The 21,761-nt window shown below is 29.7% G+C and overlaps 1 protein-coding gene across 1 annotated transcript in view; it reads right to left on the bottom strand.

Moving 5' to 3' along the window:
* Positions 1-21,761, bottom strand: part of LOC123295400 (disintegrin and metalloproteinase domain-containing protein unc-71) — an 877,985-nt gene that overhangs the window by 2,703 nt on the left and 853,521 nt on the right. Inside the window, exons 6-21 of the mRNA XM_044876741.1 lie at positions 16,523-16,592; positions 16,285-16,431; positions 14,504-14,561; positions 14,235-14,440; positions 13,025-13,197; positions 12,711-12,880; positions 12,209-12,540; positions 11,773-12,077; positions 11,399-11,518; positions 11,143-11,320; positions 10,873-11,053; positions 7,679-7,817; positions 5,498-5,644; positions 2,576-2,644; positions 984-1,054; positions 144-649 (exon numbers count right to left, since the gene is read on the bottom strand). Of these exons, the coding sequence (XP_044732676.1) occupies positions 144-649; positions 984-1,054; positions 2,576-2,644; positions 5,498-5,644; positions 7,679-7,817; positions 10,873-11,053; positions 11,143-11,320; positions 11,399-11,518; positions 11,773-12,077; positions 12,209-12,540; positions 12,711-12,880; positions 13,025-13,197; positions 14,235-14,440; positions 14,504-14,561; positions 16,285-16,431; positions 16,523-16,592 (2,872 nt within the window). The remainder of the gene's footprint in view (positions 1-143; positions 650-983; positions 1,055-2,575; positions 2,645-5,497; positions 5,645-7,678; positions 7,818-10,872; positions 11,054-11,142; positions 11,321-11,398; positions 11,519-11,772; positions 12,078-12,208; positions 12,541-12,710; positions 12,881-13,024; positions 13,198-14,234; positions 14,441-14,503; positions 14,562-16,284; positions 16,432-16,522; positions 16,593-21,761) is intronic.

Below are 21,761 nucleotides of genomic sequence, written 5' to 3'. Positions count from 1 at the left end.
TTCAATTGGGATGGGTTTAGCGGACAGGCTTAACGTAGAATAGGTATTAATGAATTGGAGTTACGTTTTCACGGGACAACGGCTGTCGGGGCCGCTAGTTATATATTATTATTATTATTATTATTATTGTATTTAGGACTTACTTCATCATCTTCTTCGTCATCAGCATGCTGATGGTGATGATGGTGATGGCGAGGTGATCCTTCAACCATAACAGTATGTAATTGCGGTCCACTTTCGCATACTTTCTCTTGACTTGATACTCTCGACGACCTCGAATAACCAGCAGCACAATCAGCAATCTTTTTACAAAGCATTTCTTCACTAATGATGATATTGCCAGATGGTGTTGATGCAGCACCACGGGCTGTACGTAATGCATCCAATAAGTTCTCATGATAGCCATTCAGACTCTTTAGTTGACGTTGAACTTCTGCAATGGTCACACTGCTACCGTCACCCAGCTCGTTGTTGTCTAGGAGTTGTATAGTATTATTTGGTTGTTTCATATCACGATCCAACCATATGGTGTATTGTTTTCCCCCTATACCATCATACCCAGCATGCTTTTTCAAGATGCCCTTTTCGGGAGCTTTGCACGATAGGTTGTTGGGAGGGAGATCTATGAACGAAACTGTTTCTTCCTCACCTAGCGGGAATACAAAAACAAATAAACGTGGTACCAGAAGGCTGTCAATTGCTTCGACCATTGAAGTAGAAATTTTTTTTTTTTTAATTGGAAAATGTATTTAGGTAGTTCATAGTAGGATTTAGGGTATAGTTTGTGAAAGGAACACCACTGAAAAATCATGTTGTCTGAAGAGTATTTATTTATGTTGTAAACATTTTTGCGTCAGACATATGTTTAATATTAAGGGCCGTTAGTTATTGTAAAATTCCCAAAATTAAATCGAAAAGAAGAATAATTTCCCGCTTAATTGAACACCACATATATAAAGAGGCATATTGAATAATTAAATTACCTGAATGTGATGGATCATCTTCGCCTCCGGACCCGGTACTACCTCGAGGCATTGACTGCATTTTGTGCTCTCTGCGAACATAACGTTATCAGGAGTATCATATTTAGTAAATAAAAAAACATGTTTATTGAACATTCAAGAATGAATTTATATTCAGAAATAAAGATATTTTAATAGGAAATATGTGTATATAATATATACAAATTTATGTGTTCTAGAAATATCGATTTGAATTTGATTGTGTGAAGAGAGAATTTTCAAAACATTTAAAACAATAATAACCACAAAATTTATTAAAATATGTTTTCAATGACTTTTATTGCATTGCTTCCTTTATTGGCTTCAGTACATTGTGCATTGTGAATTTTATTGCGTGTTTTAATTTAATGGTAGACACAATGATAAAAAATTTTTTCTCGATTTTTTTTCAAAGGGTATTTTTTCAATTTTTTTTCGATAAAACTTAATATGTACGGTAATTTCGACCCAAAAAGTACAAAAATCGGGTGCATTTGATGACTGGTCCAGTAGTTTTTGAGATACGGATTAAAATCGACCCAAACATTGCGATATCTCAGAAACTCTTCCCACCCGCTTTGATGGGCAATTGCAATTTTAAATATAAAGACTAAAGGAATATTTTACAAGAAATTATTGCTTGAAAACATGAAGAATTGAGTGACTCGAGTAAGTTGACAGGGATTTGCAAATGATTAAATGTCTGGATTGGAGAACCATATGCCAGAATTGGAGAACCATAAGTGTTCGGGATTTAACTGACATATTTATTTCCGTGCCTTTTGTTTGACTATTTTACTGGACATTTAAACAGCCACACATTTTGCGTGTCTCTTTTTGTTGTTTCTACCTTAAAAGTTGATTAATATTTTTAATTTTAGGCATGATGGAAAATGAGAGAAATGCAGATGAACAGATGGAAAAACATGATTATATCAGAGGGAAAAAAATCCTATATGCGCATAATTCTTTTGCCACATAAAACTTTTAAACCTGGAATTTTACGCCGATAAAATCCATAACGGATTTATTTGAGCAAACATAGCTAAAAAACTGAGTTTTTGATGTGGAAACCTCGCAAATTTCTCATCATTTTAGTCAATATTGCGACCTGTGACCTATCATTAACGATCCTTAAATATGCTCCAGATTTTTAAAATAATTACTTAAATTGTGGCAATAGTTTTGTATCCTATAGAAAATTTATATAAAATTTAAAAGCAATAATAATAATTTCTAGGCTATTTATGTCGGGTAAAAGCAAATTTTAATTATCTATAAGATAATAACACAATGAAACCTGAAGCACACAAAGAAAATTAAATACTTAAGCTCTACTAAAAGTAAAATAAATATGGATTAAAAAAAAATTAGTAGTGATTTCACTAAAAAATGTTTTGATTTGATGGAAGCATTCTACATTTTGACTGAGCTAATAAAAGGCGAACACAATTAATGAATGATAAATTGTATTAAAATTGTTTTATATGTTTTTCTTTTTATAAAGAGTTTATACAACATCAAAAACCAGACAAAACACATTAAAAACAACAAACAACGTGAGAATAACTAACTGGAAACGCGAAGGTCCTGGAGCCATGTGGTTTACTGGACGGAACAGGACACGTTGAGAGTCTCCACGGCTGCATAAAAATTAATGATTATTCGATGTTCACAGAATACTTTTATATCGTTTTTTTTTTTTTTTTTTTTTTTTTTTTTTTTTTTTTTTTTTTAAATGTGAAAAGGATAATGATCATAATAAAAAGAAAATTGTGAATGAATTCTGTTTTTTTAGTATGCGTTTAATGTATACTTAGAAAATCAATCAACCTCACTATATAATCATTCAATTTTTCCATTATCCTTTTAATATTCAGGATGTTTGAATGAGATAGATATTTTTCGAATGTAAATAATTGTGGAAATGTAACAGTTATTTATTTAAGAATAGAGCATGATATACTGGGTAAAAGTTCAAAAACTGATCACTTATTATTGAAGAGTTTTTGATTATTTGATATAATTTATAAGCTATCACGTTTTCCAAAATTTTGTTATTCGCGATCGCCATTTGAACACAATAATTCATACCAGAAATTAGCATAATTTTCCGACCCGTCATATCGGTTGATTATCCTAGCTAAAAAAAGCTCGTCCATAATAATCTAAGAAGATACCGTAACATGTCAATTTTATTTGCGTATTAACTGGTGTTCCTATCTATATATCAATTTTGGGCGACATGATCGGTAGAGCAATTAATTCGGTAAATTTGGTGTCATTCTATTGGTTTATCTTTGAATTTGAACAAATAAAAAAAGACGAATATCAAAAAATTTTCCTTCCTACTTTTGGAGGCGGAACTATTCGCTATTTTTCGCAATTTACAGTACGATCAATCTTGATTTCGAAACTTTGGGCAATGTAAAAAAACAAACCTTAAAAACCTTCTTAAACTCGCACCTATAAAGGTTTTAGTATCAATAGATCGTTAAAGTAGTAGTTTTCTGCGAATATTCTGTTATTTAGTGTCTTTATGTACAAGGCCATGACTTGTAAAGCATATAACTCATCAATAATAGTGAGATCAGTATAACTAATGAACTGAAGTCGATTGAAGTTACTTCTTGCTCTAATGATTACAATGTATTGGAAATAAATAATTCAAATGTTATTTAAAGTCCGAACTTTTAACATGCATATTACCTTGGTTTGTTTAAAGATCAACATTACTTTAAATAGCATTCAAACTATTTTGATAATAAAAAACTAATTGAAATAAATTCGTAATATCTTATTTTCAAAAATCAATCAATCAAAATATCGATCTTATTTAAATTTCCTTATACTCGGTGTATCAGAATAACAACCTTTAACTTTAAAAAAAATTTTGGTTATATCAAAGTCAAAATGCTCGAAAAGTTTTCATACGAGGACCAAAATAAATCTAGGACGAGTTATGCTAAAATTAACTTGACACTAGATGTTTCATTCAAAAAACTATTATTTAACCTATTTCGAGTGTCGTATAAGCCCTTTTTTAATGAAAATTTTAAATATGAAAAATCAAATAAGACCATTTTTAGTGCATTTTTTAAAGAAAAGTAAGTTTATTTCATAGGCTAAGAGCCTGAAAATAAACAATTTTATAATAAAATAATCCCAAAAATAGCAAACAATGTTAGGGGTTAACTATTAAAACATTCCGATAATATTTTCTGAAGCCCTTTTATAAAAACTAGAATTATTAAATCACTTTAAAAGTTAATAATAGTTAGTCTGATACATCCTGTATATTTAATGTCCAAATTACTAAACAGTCATCCAGTACTTTATAAATTGTCAAATATTTTAATTAATAAAAAAAAAATTGGCTATATTCTAGACATTTTCCTCTATAAAAATGCATTAAAAATCATTTATACAATATCCACCCATACTATTACACTCTGGGAAATTAAATTAGTCGTCTATTTAATTATAAGGCATTACCGAAGTAATACTAAATGCCAATCAATCATCAACGAAATACGAAATCTTTTTTTTTTATTACATGAATCGTCAAACTATAGAAATAGGGCACAACTATTTACATTGTCTGGCTTATTGTTTAATTTTTATTTTGTATAAGTAATAGTGTTGAATAATCTCTTCGGCAAATGGTTTTCAGCGCCTACTAATTCTACTTCTATTTATAATAATTAAATGCACACCAAATATGGTGGTGTCCCAAAACTAATGGATTAGAGGATCAGAACGATGTATAAGATCCAATTCTGAGGAGAAAGTTTCAGTTTTTGAATTCGATGTATCATTTACGAAATGATTGCAATAATTATCGTTTGTAGTGTTGAGATATCTTTAATAATATCAGTAGAAATTTTTATACTAAGGAAAGTTGTAAGAAATAAAATTTACAACTTAAGGGTGTTTTCTCTAAGTTGAATTTTTACGGAAGTATTTAATTTCAATGTTCTAAAATGCAAAATTTGAAAATTTTCAGAAAATAAGCCTTCATTTTCAAGCTTATCGTGCTGGCTGCTGAAATAAAATAGACTCTCAGTCTAAAAATACACTGCGTTGGAAAAAACAGGCTAAACAAATTGTAAAATTTCATTTTTTTCATTACGTAATTTGTATTTCATATCTGTAACTTAATTGCCTAAAAATAAAAATAAAGATAATTACTATTGAATTGATAATATATTATTTCTTTGGCTTGGTTTTAGCCACGATACAAACGATAAATATTGAAGCTGTATGTCATTAATGTCATTAATGTAACATCGTATTGAAAAGCTGCAAAGGAACTTTTTCCTTAGAAGTTTATCTTGTATATCGTTTTATCAATGCGGTAGTTTTTGGACAACCCGTTTAATGAAATATTTTACGTCGAATTTTTAATAAAAAAATATTATACAGCCAAATAAAAAATAAGTTTTTATATAAAAAAAAAATTAAAATTGTATTTGAAAGCTTCTTTAAAAGCTTACCTATAAGGCGCATTTCCAAAAGAAAGCATTTTATTGACACTATCCATTGATACGTTGTCATCTTGTGTATGGTTTGATGTTGCGGCGTATGCTTTCTGCATTGGTTTTTTCACATAAGGAGGCTCATATTTCGGCACCGTGCTCCTTCTTCCAATGTGAAAATGTAACATTTAACCAAAGAGAAATGCGAAAAAGAAAAAGGAAAAAAGGATAAGCAATTTAATTTATTCATTTGTCTTACATAAAACAAGAGTCCAAGAATTTTAGTTTTCAAATCTTGATTTGATTGATTTTTTTTCGTTATCTACAACCAGACAATATTCTTAAAACGAGAAATAAAAAATAGCTAACCGTACTTTGGAAATAAAATCTAAAAATCTTGGACACGAAATTTATTCTAAAAAAATAGTTTAATGGCTTATATCACCAGTAAGTATTAGTTGTAACATTATATTCAACGAAAACTCTTTCAAAAACTGATTAACCTATTAAAAAGTTTCAACATTAAGTTAAGTAATATCCGAGAATTGAATTTTATTAAACTCATATTTAATAAGTTTTAATAAGCATTATATTGTTTAAAATATGTGAATATGCATACAGGAAAAAAAATGCCAATTATAAATTGAAAAAATTCGCAAAGAGATTTGTTTATCTTCTTGTATGGGTTTAGAAGGAATGTTTGAAAACTCACACATCTTTCAAACAGGTAACTTACACAAATTAACAACAAGCTGAGACAAAAGCCAAAAAAGTTTAAACATATAGATAATAAGTAACATTGATTTTCCAAATTTGTTGTTGTTCTTTACAAATCAAATACGTAATCAAAGTCGAGTATAAATGTGCTGACTGGATTTAAGTATGCAAAATTCACGCACTTAAATTATTCTTATGAATCGCTTAGAAGAATCTTTCAAGTATAAAAAACAGTGCCATATTGTAAAATGGTAGAAAAAGTAATGGAATTTTTGCAAAAACTGAATCATTGTTCAGATAATATTTTCTAAACTGTTTAGGTAGTGTTAACATGGTAAAATGATTAAATTCAAGAGATTTTCGAGGACTACTTTATGAATATTGACTACTGAGAATAAACCTACCAGTTTTTAATCTTGAAACATGATTTTTCGTAACTGGGATGACTCTTCTAAGCAAAAATAAAAAGATCTTCAAGGATCCCAAAATATGATCTCAAAATTTAAATATCATTTCATACTACTTTTAAATTTGATTTGTAAAGAATTTTAAAATTTCATAAACATAAATATTTTTAAATGTTAAAAATATAATGTATTTTCAATGATTCTTGAAGATATTTTTTTAAAGTAGTTTTATGCTAGATATCAGATATTAATATTTATTGTTTATGTAATTTTTGTAATAAATTTTGCAAAGATTTTCTCTAAAAAGACATTTTTCAAAGAGAAATTATAAATACTTTTACTTTTTAATTATTATTAATAGAAAGAAGCAATATTTTTAAAAATTGATAAAAAATCTTTGCATAATTTGTTATATAATTCAAAGAAAAAAATAATACAATCAGTACATACTTTTACAATAGAATAGATGAAGACATTAGCAGTTGAAAAACACAGTAGAAGATATATATAGTAGTAGAAATATATTTCATGTGAAAATTATTAAAAAATTTAAATAAAAATAAAAAAAATTATCACAAACACAATACTTCTAGCAAATAAACCCAATTTCATAATTTAAAAAAAATAGCAAATATAAGAAAAAATTGAAAAAAAAAAATTGATCATCTTTACATGCTTTTTGAAGTGTTTCAAACTACAATTTTCATTTTTCATTTGCCGTTCGTTCGATTCCTCCTAACTTGGTGAATTTTGTTTATGATATACACGATCCAAAAATCATATTATACAGTGCTTTAAGGAATAAATAATGCAACAAAATTTTAAATAAATACATTTAAATTTTTAATAATATAGTAATTATTTCGTAATTAAGGTTTAATAATTTTTTTCTCATAATATAAAAATATATGAGAAATCAATTAGTGTTAAATAAAAACCTTAATTAAATCGAAATTGCTACTAAACTGAATTATAATTTCACTAAATTTAGCTTGGACAGTTATAAAAAAACATAAAAAACAATAAAAACACATCAATAAAGTGAGTGGACTACCTGGTTTTTCTGCACACTAACCTGAGACAGAGGAAGAAGTTTTTGTGTACTACAACTGACCTGTAGCAGAGAGCCACTGTTGCAAATATAATGAATACACTCCCTACCACAGACATTAACGAACCCACTAGGAAGACGGTATTTGAACCATGGTAATTTTCTTTGATTTAAAATTTTTATTCATATTTTTTTAAATAATTAATTGATATTCATGTTTTTGTTAGAAACACATTCCATTGACGTCCAAAGTTGTATAAAGTACAGCGCAACCCCAACAATTCCATTTTAATCATGAGCATCACGCATGCAGAGACAAAGATAGGTAGGAAATCAAAATACAAGTAGACATAAATTCAAAAGAAAAATTAAATTAAAAAACATTTAGCACATATTATAGTGCCTCAATTATATCAAAATATATTTGAGAAATTAATTTAGATAAAAAAATTTACAAAACGACATTTAATATAATCAGAGCTACAACAACATCAGGAATAATCACCAGAACAACATTTTCAGCCACTTTTTACACAAGCACACACCTTATTTTATTGTTGAAAAATTCATGGAATCTTAAATGTTTGGTGCATTAAAGCCTCTTCAATATTTTAAGCTAAGGAATTATTTTAATCCTTATAAATCGATGAAGCGTATTGTTCTAACACCCTTAATTATAGCGTAGAAACTTATCTAGTTGGATTTTGGATCTTTGGATTCTAAAAACTTTACCAGAAAAAAACTTTTGATTCATAATTAGACCACTTAGAATGCACAACCATATTTTCAATAATTTGTACGTTCAGTAAAAATTAATGTACCTAAAGGGTTATCAAATTCATTTTTCTCACCCCCGTGCAGAAAGTGTCAACTTACGTCCCGTTGTGTAAAATGAAGTTGGCTTTCTGCCTTCGACGGGGGGGGGGGTGGTATACACACCACGGGAGCAAGTTAAGTATGTCTCAGATCCCATATTCATTCTAGCAGGTGACAAACATTTTTTACTTTTGCTCCCTTGATGTGTTATATACTATTCGCCATGGGAACTGATTCTAGCGCTGTCTGGTGGTAGAAAATAGAAGCTGTCTATGACAACCCAAATTTCAACAGAAATAAGAGTACGAACGTGTCAAAAGTTATTCATAATGAATAATAAAAGTTTTGAAATAAATATAAATGACATTATCAAATATTTAGGTGATTATACCATGTATATATGAAATATACATAGTATATTAAGTTTAGTCCCAAGTTTGTAACGCTTAAAAATAATGATGCTAGGAAAAAAATTTTGTCATAGGTGTTCATAAAATCACCTAATTAGTCCATTTCCGGTTGTCCGTCCGTCCGTCCGTCTGTGGACACGATAACTCAAAAACGAAAAAAGATATGAAGCTGAAATTTTCACAGCGTACTCAGGACGTAAAAAGTGAGGTCAGGTTCGTAAATGAGCATCATAGGTCAATTGGGTCTTGGGTCCGTAGGACCCATCTTGTAAACCGTTAGAGATAGAACAAAAGTAAAAAATGTTCCTTATCAAAAATTAAACAACTTTTGTTTGAAACATTTTTTTCGTAAACATCACTGTTTACCCGTGAGGGCGACAATTAGGCGGAAATTTTATAATATGTACTATACTTGATTATCAGTTATGTATGTGTCACATGTTTGCATGTGTAATGTGATAAAGTAATCTACACTGACTATGCATGGTATTTCAACAATTAACTGAGTCAATTGTTTGTTTTCACTTGTTCTAATATAAATTTGACTTGTCATAGACAGCTTCTATTTTCTACCACTAGACAGCGCTAGAATCAGTTACCATGGCGAATTAAATTGAAATAATAAGCATGAAGCTACGAAAATGAGGACTAGATTACAATCCATGGAGTTTAATGTAAGGAAACTAGGAACACTGTAGCAAAACCACCAATGTTAGTTCACCTGTTGTTGCCTTCAAAGTAATAATTTTACAGCCTTGTTTCTTACCAGGAAAGTTTGTTAATTGTTTATATGGAATAGTTTTTTGTCGTTGTTAAATTATATTCTTGCAGTGTGTAAGCAGAAAATTTTTTTTATCGAACCAGTTATTATAAAATTTTGCTAAAAATGTTTACTTGCCATGTAAATAAAAAATCTTGTGCTCTCTGGTGGTAGAATATACAAGCTGTCTATGACAAGCACATTCGCATAATTTCACTATAGATTACAATAAAAAAAACTTGTCTTGTCGTAGACAGCTTTTGCGTTACACCTACTACCAAAAAGCACAAAATAATTTTCCGTGATGAATAAGTTGCTTCTTATTAGAAAGAAGAAAAGCTAGAAGGCTCAATAATATTTGTTCTGGTTTGGGCAGGTATTTTAACATCAGATGATTCAGAGCTTTGTCTTTTATTATATGAAAAGTATCAAAAATATTTTGAACATCATTTAAATCACATTACAATTATAACTATATAGTATGAACAGCTTCATAAGAACAAGTCTTATTTCATCTTGAAAGCAGAAAAAAAGGCCAACCTGCGTTTGACACTGCATCATTTCCAAACGATTGTCGAATGCTTTTGTAAAATCGAAGTATGATAACACTGATTTGAAGCTCCTTTTATTGAATTGGCTTCACAAACCAAAAGCAAAAATACACATTAAAAAACAACATTGAATAAATATTTGTACATTTAAACAAGTGTCTACACATTTTGGGTCAAGAAAATTTAATAAGAAAAAAAAATTCATGTTACAAAATACAAAAGTAAAATATCACACAGAGCATTAAAAAACATTAATAAATATTTATATATACAAAAATAAAAAAAATTATATCATTTTATTGACTAGTTGTGGGTTGGTTTATCGTTCAAAGAGTTTTCGAATGTTCGTTTTTTTTTTACGATTTGATCACACCGTTTTTTTTGTTTATCTGTTTACAATACCTGTAACAAACGGCCATTGTAGCGAAACAAAGGAAGACGCATTTGACACAGCCAACCAGAAATAAAACCAATGTCAATGTACTAAAATTCGTGTTTTTCCCGTCACCTAAAATAAAGTGTTAGTGCACGCGGCAATATGAAATTATTTGCAGTTGAATTCAAATTTTGGGGATAAAAAAATTTTGATAACTTTGTCGTATGAAAGCTCTGATTATATTAGAAAGAGTTTTGAAAAAAAATAAATAGTTTAAATATTTTGGTAAGTTTTACCGAACTTACCGTATGGAGTTTCTTTTTTCTCCATTTTACTTTCAATTTCACTTTTTGCTCTTTCTGCGCTTGACATTGTTGGACTAACTTCTGTTTGTGACATAGGTGGTTGGGTTATTTCTACAACTAAAGAACAATCAGGTCCACCCCAACCATTATCACAGTAGCATTTATTTATATTTGTACACACCTAATAATATCAAACAGTAAAAAAAAATATATAAATTACTTACTCGAATTTACATTTCAATTAAATTTTAGATTATTTTGGTTACTTACACCATGACCAGAACATTCTAAATTATTGTGATTTGATGGGCATTTTCCTTGATCTATGTATGGAAAAATACTCGTACAAGTTTGATTGATACATACTAAATTTTCACCACATGGTGTACCATCACGAACTAATCCTAAACGAGGAATATCTGTGTTTGTTGTTGAACCGCCGGCTGATCTAAAAATGAATGCATTTTATTAGATTTAGCAGCCGAAAAAAACAACTGGCTCTTCGTATTGAAGAAATGATACCCACTTGCATTCGTATTCTTTCCCTTTTATTGAAATTATTGTACGAGAATACGCTTGTTCTAAACCTGATAATACAGGATATTTATATCCCATTTGACATTGGAGTGACCCACATTTGATATTTCTAAAAATTTAAAATATATAATAAGAAGTATGTGAAACTGATGTAGGAATCTGATCAGTCAAGAGCCAGGATTCGGATGGTATTTTAGATGTCAATCTTCTTGAAATGTACTTCGGAAAGTTTTCAAACATATATCCCATTACCAGCATGCAGTTGCATATTTAGGAATATATTTCAAACAAGATCAAAAAAATATTCTTTATCTAGGCTCGTGTCTGGTCATCCACAATCAAATAATTTTTTGTAATACTAACTCGGATTCGCATTTAACGAAATGTCCAGTACCATCCAAACCGCAATGTCCATTTATAGAGCCTTTGGAATTGAATTGTTCAAAACATTGTTCATCTGCCGAAATAGTTCCATATCCCCAAATTTGTTCGCATTGCAATTTTACTGTTGGGCATGTGCCATTAAAACAATAACCAGTGTTATCACCGCACGGATTACCATTCTTCTTATGAGTGTCAAGTGGACATTGACCATGTTCACCCGTACAGTGCTCGGGTAAATCGCATTCATTTCTAGATTCACGGCAAACAACACCTCGTGGACGTAACTAAAAAATTTAGAGTTGTGTCAATTCAAATTCTTAACCTGTCAGCACTCGCATCAACCATTCAGTACTCTTTAGTCGCGCGATGAGAGATTAGAAATATTATGAAATATAAAAGTTTGTATTCAACATACCCTACAATTTTTACAACATGGACCAGATGCACAATCTGATTCTTTTGTTAATTTACAGGTGATAGGATCACAACATGGATCCATAGCATGGCACTCTTCGATAGTGCCACAATCACAGTCTTCACCTTCTTCGACAATTCCATTACCACAAGTTCGCCGTACTTCAAGCTCATTTGGTTTATTTAATAAACATATACCACGTCCTATTCGTAATGTATCAATATAATCTGATTTACTACACTCAGAAAATTTATAAGGCTGAACATTTTCTAAACCAACAATTGATTGTGCCATAATACATCCATGCCAATCACGACAAAAACATTCTTCTCCTAATAAATATAAACAAATGATTAGTTTTTGAGTTAATTCGTGTATACAGGGAAAAAAATAAATGGTCATAGTTCTAAGGATTGGTAGGGTATTCTTATCAATTCAACAAAGTGCTTTCTCCTAAAAGTATGACAATTTTTTCCCTAATAATCTGAGTAAAATAACATACTTCCGTCGTCGTGTCCCATTCCAATATTATGTCCAATCATATGGGCCATAGTACCAGCTAATAAATGAGGTTCATATGTATTAATATCTACACTAATTCCAACTGATTTCCCAGTACAAACAGTTTCAGGAACTGCCATTCCCGACTCACCACCTTGGAATGTTTCCCCACTAAAAAAAAAAACGTTTTCAAGTTAGAGTATAAGTATTCTAAAACAGGATATTTATTTAATTAATCAGGTTTTTAAGTGTTAAAGCTTCATAACTAATTAATTTAATTATTTGTAGCTATCGTGCATAACTAGCTTAACTTACGTTAACAATTGTGTTGTATCTTTATCGACTTTAAATAATTTCCTAGATGTATAATCATTAAAATTTAATAAGGCGCGACTTATGTCTTGACTTTTCTCAATAGGCGCTTGATTTGAACCTTGCCATGTTTCAATATAAACTACAGACACTCTTGTATTTAATGTTCGAAAATACTGAAATGATATTAAACAATAAACAATAAGTATTCTTTGATGTGAGGCCATTAGTAGAATTCCCAGAAATATTTATCAATAACACTGTAACATTGCCAATAACGTCACCTTTGATCATACATAAAAGTACATAGCCTAGCAGAAATGGTGAACCAATGGCACACGATACAATATTTTGGGCACGCCTATGAAGTTTTATATTTAGAACGAGTGATCATTACCGGTAGTGATCCTACATCGTCTGTAAAACGGCATTTTGAAATAAATCAAAACCAAATATTTTGTCATTAAGGAAGAATTAATTGCGATAACATGCTTGCTAACAACTACCAAGGGTTCAGTTTATTTGTACGGCCTTAAAAATTTGCTTTCGGAGAAAAAAATTGCTTTGAAAAGCATTTTTTTCTCAATAATCACGAAGTCAAAACTATTTGACGGCAAGTCTGGACACATCAAAATTTTTTTAGAAAAAATAGCACCTTGATATATAAAGATTCGCCACCTCTGCTAGATGATGTCATTGCTTTAAAAAGGTAGTGTTAAGCTTAAATTTTGTTGAAAATATTCCCATTTTGTATTTCAACATTTTTATCTGGTCTGATACATATTCCATTCTAATTTTATATAGGGATTCACAGAATTTCAGTGAATGAAGTATACTGAATAAATTATTTTAATTTTTCTGGGAATCCTACTAAAAATATTGTGATAAAAGAAAACGGATTAGATTTTATTGGGTGTCGGTGAAAAGATATAAAAAAAGTATATTAAGTATTTATGATACAAAATTAAATCAAAGTATTACAAATCAGTGTTTAGTCGTATTATAATATTCTTCGTATCATATACCTGTTGAATTAAATTCTATAAAGCGAAGAGCAAAATATAACATAGAATAAAACAAAATACATAATATATATTAAATTTATTCATTAATAGTTAAAAAAGGAAAAAAAAACACTTATTTCAGAAATTATTTTTGTTTGCAATGAAAGAAGACAGACAGACACCTCATAAAGTTTAATTATTATTATTACCAAATCAGCAATGTTTGCTACTTGAATAGCATCATGTACAACTTCCGCTCGTGTACTTCCGTTCCTTTTATCAAACATCGCTTTATCAATAACTAATGCTGTTTCAATGTATTTTGTTGCTTCGCGTACATCACGTCTTGATCGTGGTGATGTATTTGTGTCACCATCATTATTCGCATTTGTATTACTAGATCCTGTATTTTCATCTGTCATACCCGATAATAATTTTTGTCGACGAAAATGTTTTGTTCGCCATTCCATGTTACCACTATTTGCACAACCTTTATTTGCTTTTGTTTTTGCTTCAAATATCACGTGTGGATGTTTCTGCTAAAGGATAGGAAAGCTGTGCAGTTACAATTTGTCCCAAAAAAGGTAATTGATTGGTGATTATGGTTTTTAGATGTGGCGAGATTAAATTTTTTAGAACTTATGTAATTTTCTATGGTGTAACTAGATTATGCTTTCGTACTGATTATCGTTATATAGATACCTTTTTATGACATGTTCTGTACAATATTTGTATTGTTTAAAAACAGAATGAATAAATTGAATTGAATTGAATAGTTAAATAGGACAAAAATTGAACAGGACCATTCAGAAAAAGTAATACTAAGGGGAGGGACAGATTCATAAAAAGTATCAATAACAATAACCGTCAGGTATCAAGTTTGTAGTTTAAAAAATTACTGCGAAAGTTTTCGATAGATTTGGATTTTTCTTCTTCCCAATCGAATTTTTATCTCTAGAACACACTCAGAACGGAAACGTTTTAAGATATCCATGCCATTGTTTGTACTTAATATATAGACGACTCAAATAATTTGGACGTGATTCAGAATTAACAAAAATTTTTGATTTTTTTACATTACTGTGTGATCGATTAAATTTGAATAATTTGATTTAAAATTTTAAAGAAATTAGAGTGAAAAAATATCGTAGTCTATGAGTGCATTTTCCACGGAGTTTTACGATGTTGTTACATGAAAATCAGTAATGGTTATTTTGTAAAAAATTTTACATTTAAGTTATTTTAAATCCTGGAAGACGGATAATCTGCAGCAAATGATGAGTGTTGCTGCCAGACTATGCAGCTTTTTGCTCTGTTTCTTATTTGTGCTTTAGAACTTCCCATTTTAAGGAAGTAATAAATTTGCTTATTCTGTTATCAACGGGATAGAATGACAATTTCGCAAGTTCTCTCTGTTAGTTACACCACGGATATCTATAGTTCTAAAAATTCTTTAATTTCTTTCTCACTTATTATTAAATAATATTTTTGTCACTAAAGTAAGCGATATTTAAAATATAGTTGATGCCGAAGGAATCGAGCTTTGAGATAAAATTTTTTTCCACATTAACTATATTTGAAAATATAGCTTAAAACGAGCATATTTTTAAGGTGAATTATTAATAAGTGCGTTAGAATATGACCGAGTGCCTCAGGATCGTAAAATAAAAAAATTTCCGTGTATCGGTCATGATAGTAGATGAAAATTATCTCAAAGAATTATCACATTTGTTTACTTCTGATAAAAAGCATGTTTTAACTTTTTCGACTAAAAACAAATTTTAAGGAGAATTAGTTTCGAAGTGTACGCTGGAAGTCAGCAACTAATATTATAGAAATAGAAGATGTCTTTAGAGAAGGTTTGAAAATCACATGTGGAAATTCTGCCGACCCGAGGCAGAGCCAAGTTAATGAGACATCTTGATTTATCTTACAGTCTATTTTTTGATAGTACGAATAATGTGAATCTCACAGAAAAGGGATGCAACTTAACAACCTTCACCTCTTTTGTTGGTTGTTATTTTAATGGTAATTATATCCGCAACGAAAGTAAAATTTTTAATACAAGCTACTTTATCACAATGAATCCTTTGAGATGAAACTATTATTCATGGCTTACTGTTGCAAAAGGTTTAGTTCATGTTCTGACGCATAGTTTAAGAAATAAATGAATGATAACTTTTTAATAAAACACCTTAAAAATGGAAATAATGAGAGATGCAATTATACGTTATAAAAACAAATTAGAAGGGTACCCACCGAAAGATCTCCACCATAAAATGGATGTATTACAAATGTTTCATTACCGACATGGATAACGCCACTCACTCCATTACATGTATGAAACGCCGCACTGGCACCTGGATAATCTTTTACAGTACCATGATAATAGCAGTGCTCGATTTCCTACACAAACGTATAATGGTAAATTATAATTATCAAGAATTAATATATGTTAAAATCCTTTGGAAAAATAAAAATAAATATTTTTTAATACCTGTTTAGAAACGTGCTCTGCTCCGCTAGGTAGAAAATGTTTCTGCATTAAATTAGGCGCCAGGAGTTGTCTGTAACAAATTAATTTTTATTAGCATTTGAGTTTTGCTTCTGCCCCAACTACCTCTACTCTGATTCTATTGTTAATCAAAATAGCTGAAGATGATCAAAACGTGAAATAGTTTACTGAAATAGTTTACATGTTATTGCTCGGGAAAAACTATTCTCAGGTATTCGAGAAACGTGAAATCTTTTCAATCTTTTTCAATTTTTTGTCTGTTCAAAATGTCATTTTTGTGTTATTTTAATATATATTTTTTAGAAATATACAGGTTTGCTGTGAAATAGTTCTGTTACATACCAAAATACCCAACAGAGAATTATCGCAACCTACACAGATTGGTTACAGTTAAACTACATACTTATATTTTTCACGTGTACGTTCTTTAGATTACCTTTGTAGAACACGTAACTATACCTACATGAACTTTGAATTTTCAAATCAAGTAGGTAGTTGTTATAAAATATTGTTTTAAGTTTTCCACTATAATTACAAACGACACACGTTATTCATTTCTCTCAGCTCATGTTTAATTGAGTTAATTTTTTTATTTTTTAAATTACAAATAGCATGTTTAAGGGTAAGATGTTGTACCTAAAGAGCTCATTCTGTAGTTTCTTGGTAGACATAAATAAAATTTTTTTGCGTAAAAAGCAAACATTTTTGAGTTTTCTGATTGTTTTTTAACAAGCTGATTGTAGTTTATTGATTTATAAATCAGACTCAACGTAAACCATTGGTTATTGGTGACTAACTTATTTTTGTTATACCAGTTGAAGTTGTTAGTACAGTTAAAGATGTTACAAATAAACGAAAATGAAAGAAATCAATCGCATTTTGCTAAAACTGTGATGGCTACATGTAAGAGAAAAAATGTGTGGGATTTTCAGCGCTTCAATCAAATACATTCCTTCATGCTGCTCCCTCAAACAAAATGTAATGATTACATGTTGACGAGTGAACCTTCAGGTATAATCGGTGGACGTGATCCTAGGTACAGTAGATGTGAATAATAATTCATTATGGTATGGTACCATAGATCACACTTACCATGGTTCACACGTATTTATCGATAGTTTTGAAGAAGAACTATAAAAAGGGCAATTTCTATTGTGATATTTTAATACTTTAAAAAACACAAAAATGTAAATTTTGATTCTAGGTACTGGGATCTTCCCCTATCATTCTGTTTATCTATGAATTAAATCAACAATGTTCATTTTGGTTCGTTATATAAAATAATGGTGGTTCGTTATATAAAATAAGGAAAATAAACTTATTAAATCCATAGATGAATAAATATGGCATCCAAGACGTATGTGGGTGGAGATATGCAGGGTGCCTTTTTTAGGTTGATATATGCTTGAAACTCGAAAAATGTTGGATGTGAAGACGCGCATCTTACGCAGACATTCAACTTAACCTAGGTTTTTAAGCTCAATGGAAAACTCACCCTACTCCATAACTGATATTTGATAGATGAGCATGGTCGAAATATTTTTCCGCAAACCGTACAGTTTAGGCAAAAACGGACTGAAAAGTTCTACCCAAAACTGTTTTTTCGTATCAATATTGTTATTTCGTGTAATTGTTTCTGACAAATCGAGGCACTTTTCGAAAAAAATTTTCCAATAAATCCAATAAAATGTGGTTTGTTTTTCTATAAAGACAATTATTGTTCAAATTGAATGAACAAACGCTCAAGAAGCTAGGTTTTTGTTATCAATTACTGTCGAAACTATTCGGTCTACAAAAAAGTGTTTCAAACAAAAAGAGTCAATTTAAAAAAGACACTCCGTATATTATTATCTAGAATCTAGATAGAAATTGATAATAGTTTTCATTAGAATGTACTGAGAAAATATCAAAGAGTTTATGTTAGTAGAGCGTCCTTGTAATATTATGTGTATGTTTCGAATCATTTTTTACCTCTATGTACAAAATTAAGTGGAATAGAAGAGTTACGACTAGTGATGAGCAAAGTATTTGTTTTGGCAATGCAATATTTATTTTGTACCCTTGCAAGACAATGCAAAAGAGGCCGTAACGAGGGTACATAGAGCCGGTGGCAAGTATTTAGGTTGCGGCTTATATGTATCGGGATTGGCTCTAGCAATTTTGATGAAAATACGACTGATGTTATTTAACATAAGAGTAAAGACAAAATTGTGATCAAAATTAACCTAGCTCTAACAAGTTTCCAGAATGTGGAGTCCTGGTCCCGGAATTAAGCACATAAGTGATAGCTAGCGAAAAATTGACATCACAGCTTAAAATAATAACCCAAAATTAGTGGGCTTCAAAAAAAATTCCAATAAGATCGGATCAAATTTGCTTGTGTTATCAAACAAATCGAACTTAATGACGTCATTAGAATCCAAAAAATTTAATTTTGCTCTATCACATCTAAATCTTATCCAATTTTGATAAACCACGTATGTAATCCTACGAAATTTGGATCATACTTTCAAATTCGTGATCAAAATTAACCTAGCTAGAACAGGTTTCGAGAATGTAGATCCAATTACATTTTACAAATTTTTTTTGTAAATTACGTTTTACAATTTTTTTCTTTTGGAAAAATTGGGAATAGTAATACAAAATGTAGTAATACAAAATTAATAAAGTGTTTCGTATAGTTAAGTGTGACGCCTTTTATTAGATATCGTTCGATGTTCACAGAATTTTTTTATTGAACTAGTATAATTAAATTTTTAAAATAAATATTGTTTTTATAAACACGATATTTAATTTTTTTTTTACTTAAGTACTTCGTTTTATTAAGTACTACTACAGACATCTGGTTTCTTTTTTAATTGAAACTATTCAAAGTATACCATATATAGTATATTATTCTATCTATGGTTTCGTATTTACTCTCTATTCAATAAACGGTCTATCGAAATTTCTATGGGACTTAATGTTTATTTTGAAGCTTCTATTTTATATCGCGGTCAATGGCTGAAATAATGAAACACGCACATTTTATTCGAGGGGCTTTGGTAACATGAGAGCATTTTTAAATGTTTGTGATATTCAATGTATGAGAGCTAAAGGTAATACATACACCGATTTTCACGACAATATGCAGGCAACCCGCACATAATTACGTGGTTGAGTCGTGCTGAGATGAATGCATGTTATATTATAAGTATAAATGTGTGGTCTACATAGTTGGGCATCCACTTATTCATAAAAATTGGAATTTTAAACAAATAATTTAGTTAGAACATTTTTTATATTTTACTAAATAATTGGAAATCCTTTTAACTGTAGCTTTTGAAAATTCCTCTGCTTTTATGGATGCATCGCGTTCAGAATTATGTACAATCGTATCCATACATTTTTATGGCTAATGTCTCGTTTTTTAGTTATTGAGTCAAAAAATAACTTAAATAAAACTTGCAGAGTTTGATGGAAAACATCATAAGACGATGTATCCATAAAACAATGATTGGGGACTTGGTAACCGGGGACGTATCAAAACGTAAAGTTTCGCATCATCATAATTTTACTACTTTTGTTTGCTGGAGTGTTTCATTAGATTTATCCAAATAGAAATATTTAAATTTTTAAACGAGGATAACCTTTGCAAATGAAATTTATGTGGTACTTTCGAACCCTATTTTATTTTTCGTGATGGGTATTTATAAAAATTATTGTATAAAGTTTGATAAAAATTATGAAATTAATTTCTATATAGAATAATAATACTTTATGTCCATCGTTTATTATCCGCAAATAATGAAAATAGAAGCATAAAAACAAAATTATTAGAACATAACTAAACTGATTTGAATGGGTTGAAATAAAATATGTGAATTTTTATCAGTTAAATATAAAAATGTTTATACAAAAATTTGATTCGGACAACTCACGACTTCCCTGTACGCTTATAAATTACTGTAGATGGATTCCGAGATAGTCAAAACTGATAACATTCACACGGATAAGTCCAAATGGTTTTTGAACTTTGCAAGTCAAAGCGAAATTTTGGTAATCGCTTCAAACAAGTTCAAACGGAGATATACACAATTATATTTTAAGGCCTAAATCTCAATCTGAACTTTCTACATATGATGGTTATTTTGGAAATGAAAATTTTCAAAAACTTCATACAAATTTTTTTGGCGGTTTAAATACTTCCTTCACCAAGTACAAGGAAGTAAAAAAAAACTATATGCTTAATGTGACCAAAATACAAAAAAAAAAACCATATTCCCTGTTCGCCGTTATTATTATTGATGGTTATTTTACTCATTTTAGACAGTAATTGCGTTATGAAAGGTACCTTAGGGAAAAAAAACACATCATTCACATATTTACCCATTTTATTCATTCGTTTTTATCCCAATCAACATAATTTATGTACTATTTGCGTTGTTTGTGTAAAATTATTATGTGAATTGCAATTTTTTTGTAGTATTTTTTTGTTCCTACTTTTTTTTATAATAAAAAAAGTATTTTTGTAGATTTGTTACAGATTTCATTTGAGAAATTTTTGTGTAAATAGTCTACATTGCAAAATTATTACTGATCCAATCAAGTATTACACTTAGGAACAACGAATAGTTTACAGCCATGCATTTCAAGAACATTTTTCTCGGTAGTTTACAAATTTTAAACTTGTAAACCAAAAAATTTGTGAAATATTTTAAAGTTTTAAAGTATCTTGCAAATTCAACCCGTCACAAAAAACAATTAGTCGCAATTATATGGAATTTTTATACCTTGTTATACAGGGTGGGCCGTATTAATCTGTATTATTAACTTTAACAAAAGCTGCTGAGTTTGTTGAGGAACGTTCTGATACAGATTTTACCCAGTTCTTCGTGTTTTTTTAATAGCCAATTTAGATCCTAAACGGTAAGCTTTTAGCGTATAACCGTTATGGTAAAATAACACTTTAAATTAGAAAATTGATACTCACTCAAAAAACGAACAATTTTGTTGAAAACATGTTTTCGAAAAACGTTAGTTGTCGGGGTAAATGCCAGTTACAATGCAATAATAACGTATATCATTATTGCATTTAATCGAAAGAAACCATGCTTTAGCCAAAAGTTGTCAAGGGCAATAGAGGACATTCGCCTTTGATGTCCGCGACTTTGACTTACAATCACCTATAAGCTTTAAGCGTATTTTTTGGATTAAATGCAATAATGACATATTTTTACGT

This window comes from Chrysoperla carnea, chromosome 3 (assembly GCF_905475395.1).
Source record: "Chrysoperla carnea chromosome 3, inChrCarn1.1, whole genome shotgun sequence".
In the NCBI taxonomy this organism is placed as follows: Eukaryota; Metazoa; Arthropoda; class Insecta; order Neuroptera; family Chrysopidae; genus Chrysoperla; species Chrysoperla carnea.
Note: the sequence above shows the minus strand (reverse complement) of the source record. Positions and strands in the feature narration are given on the sequence as shown.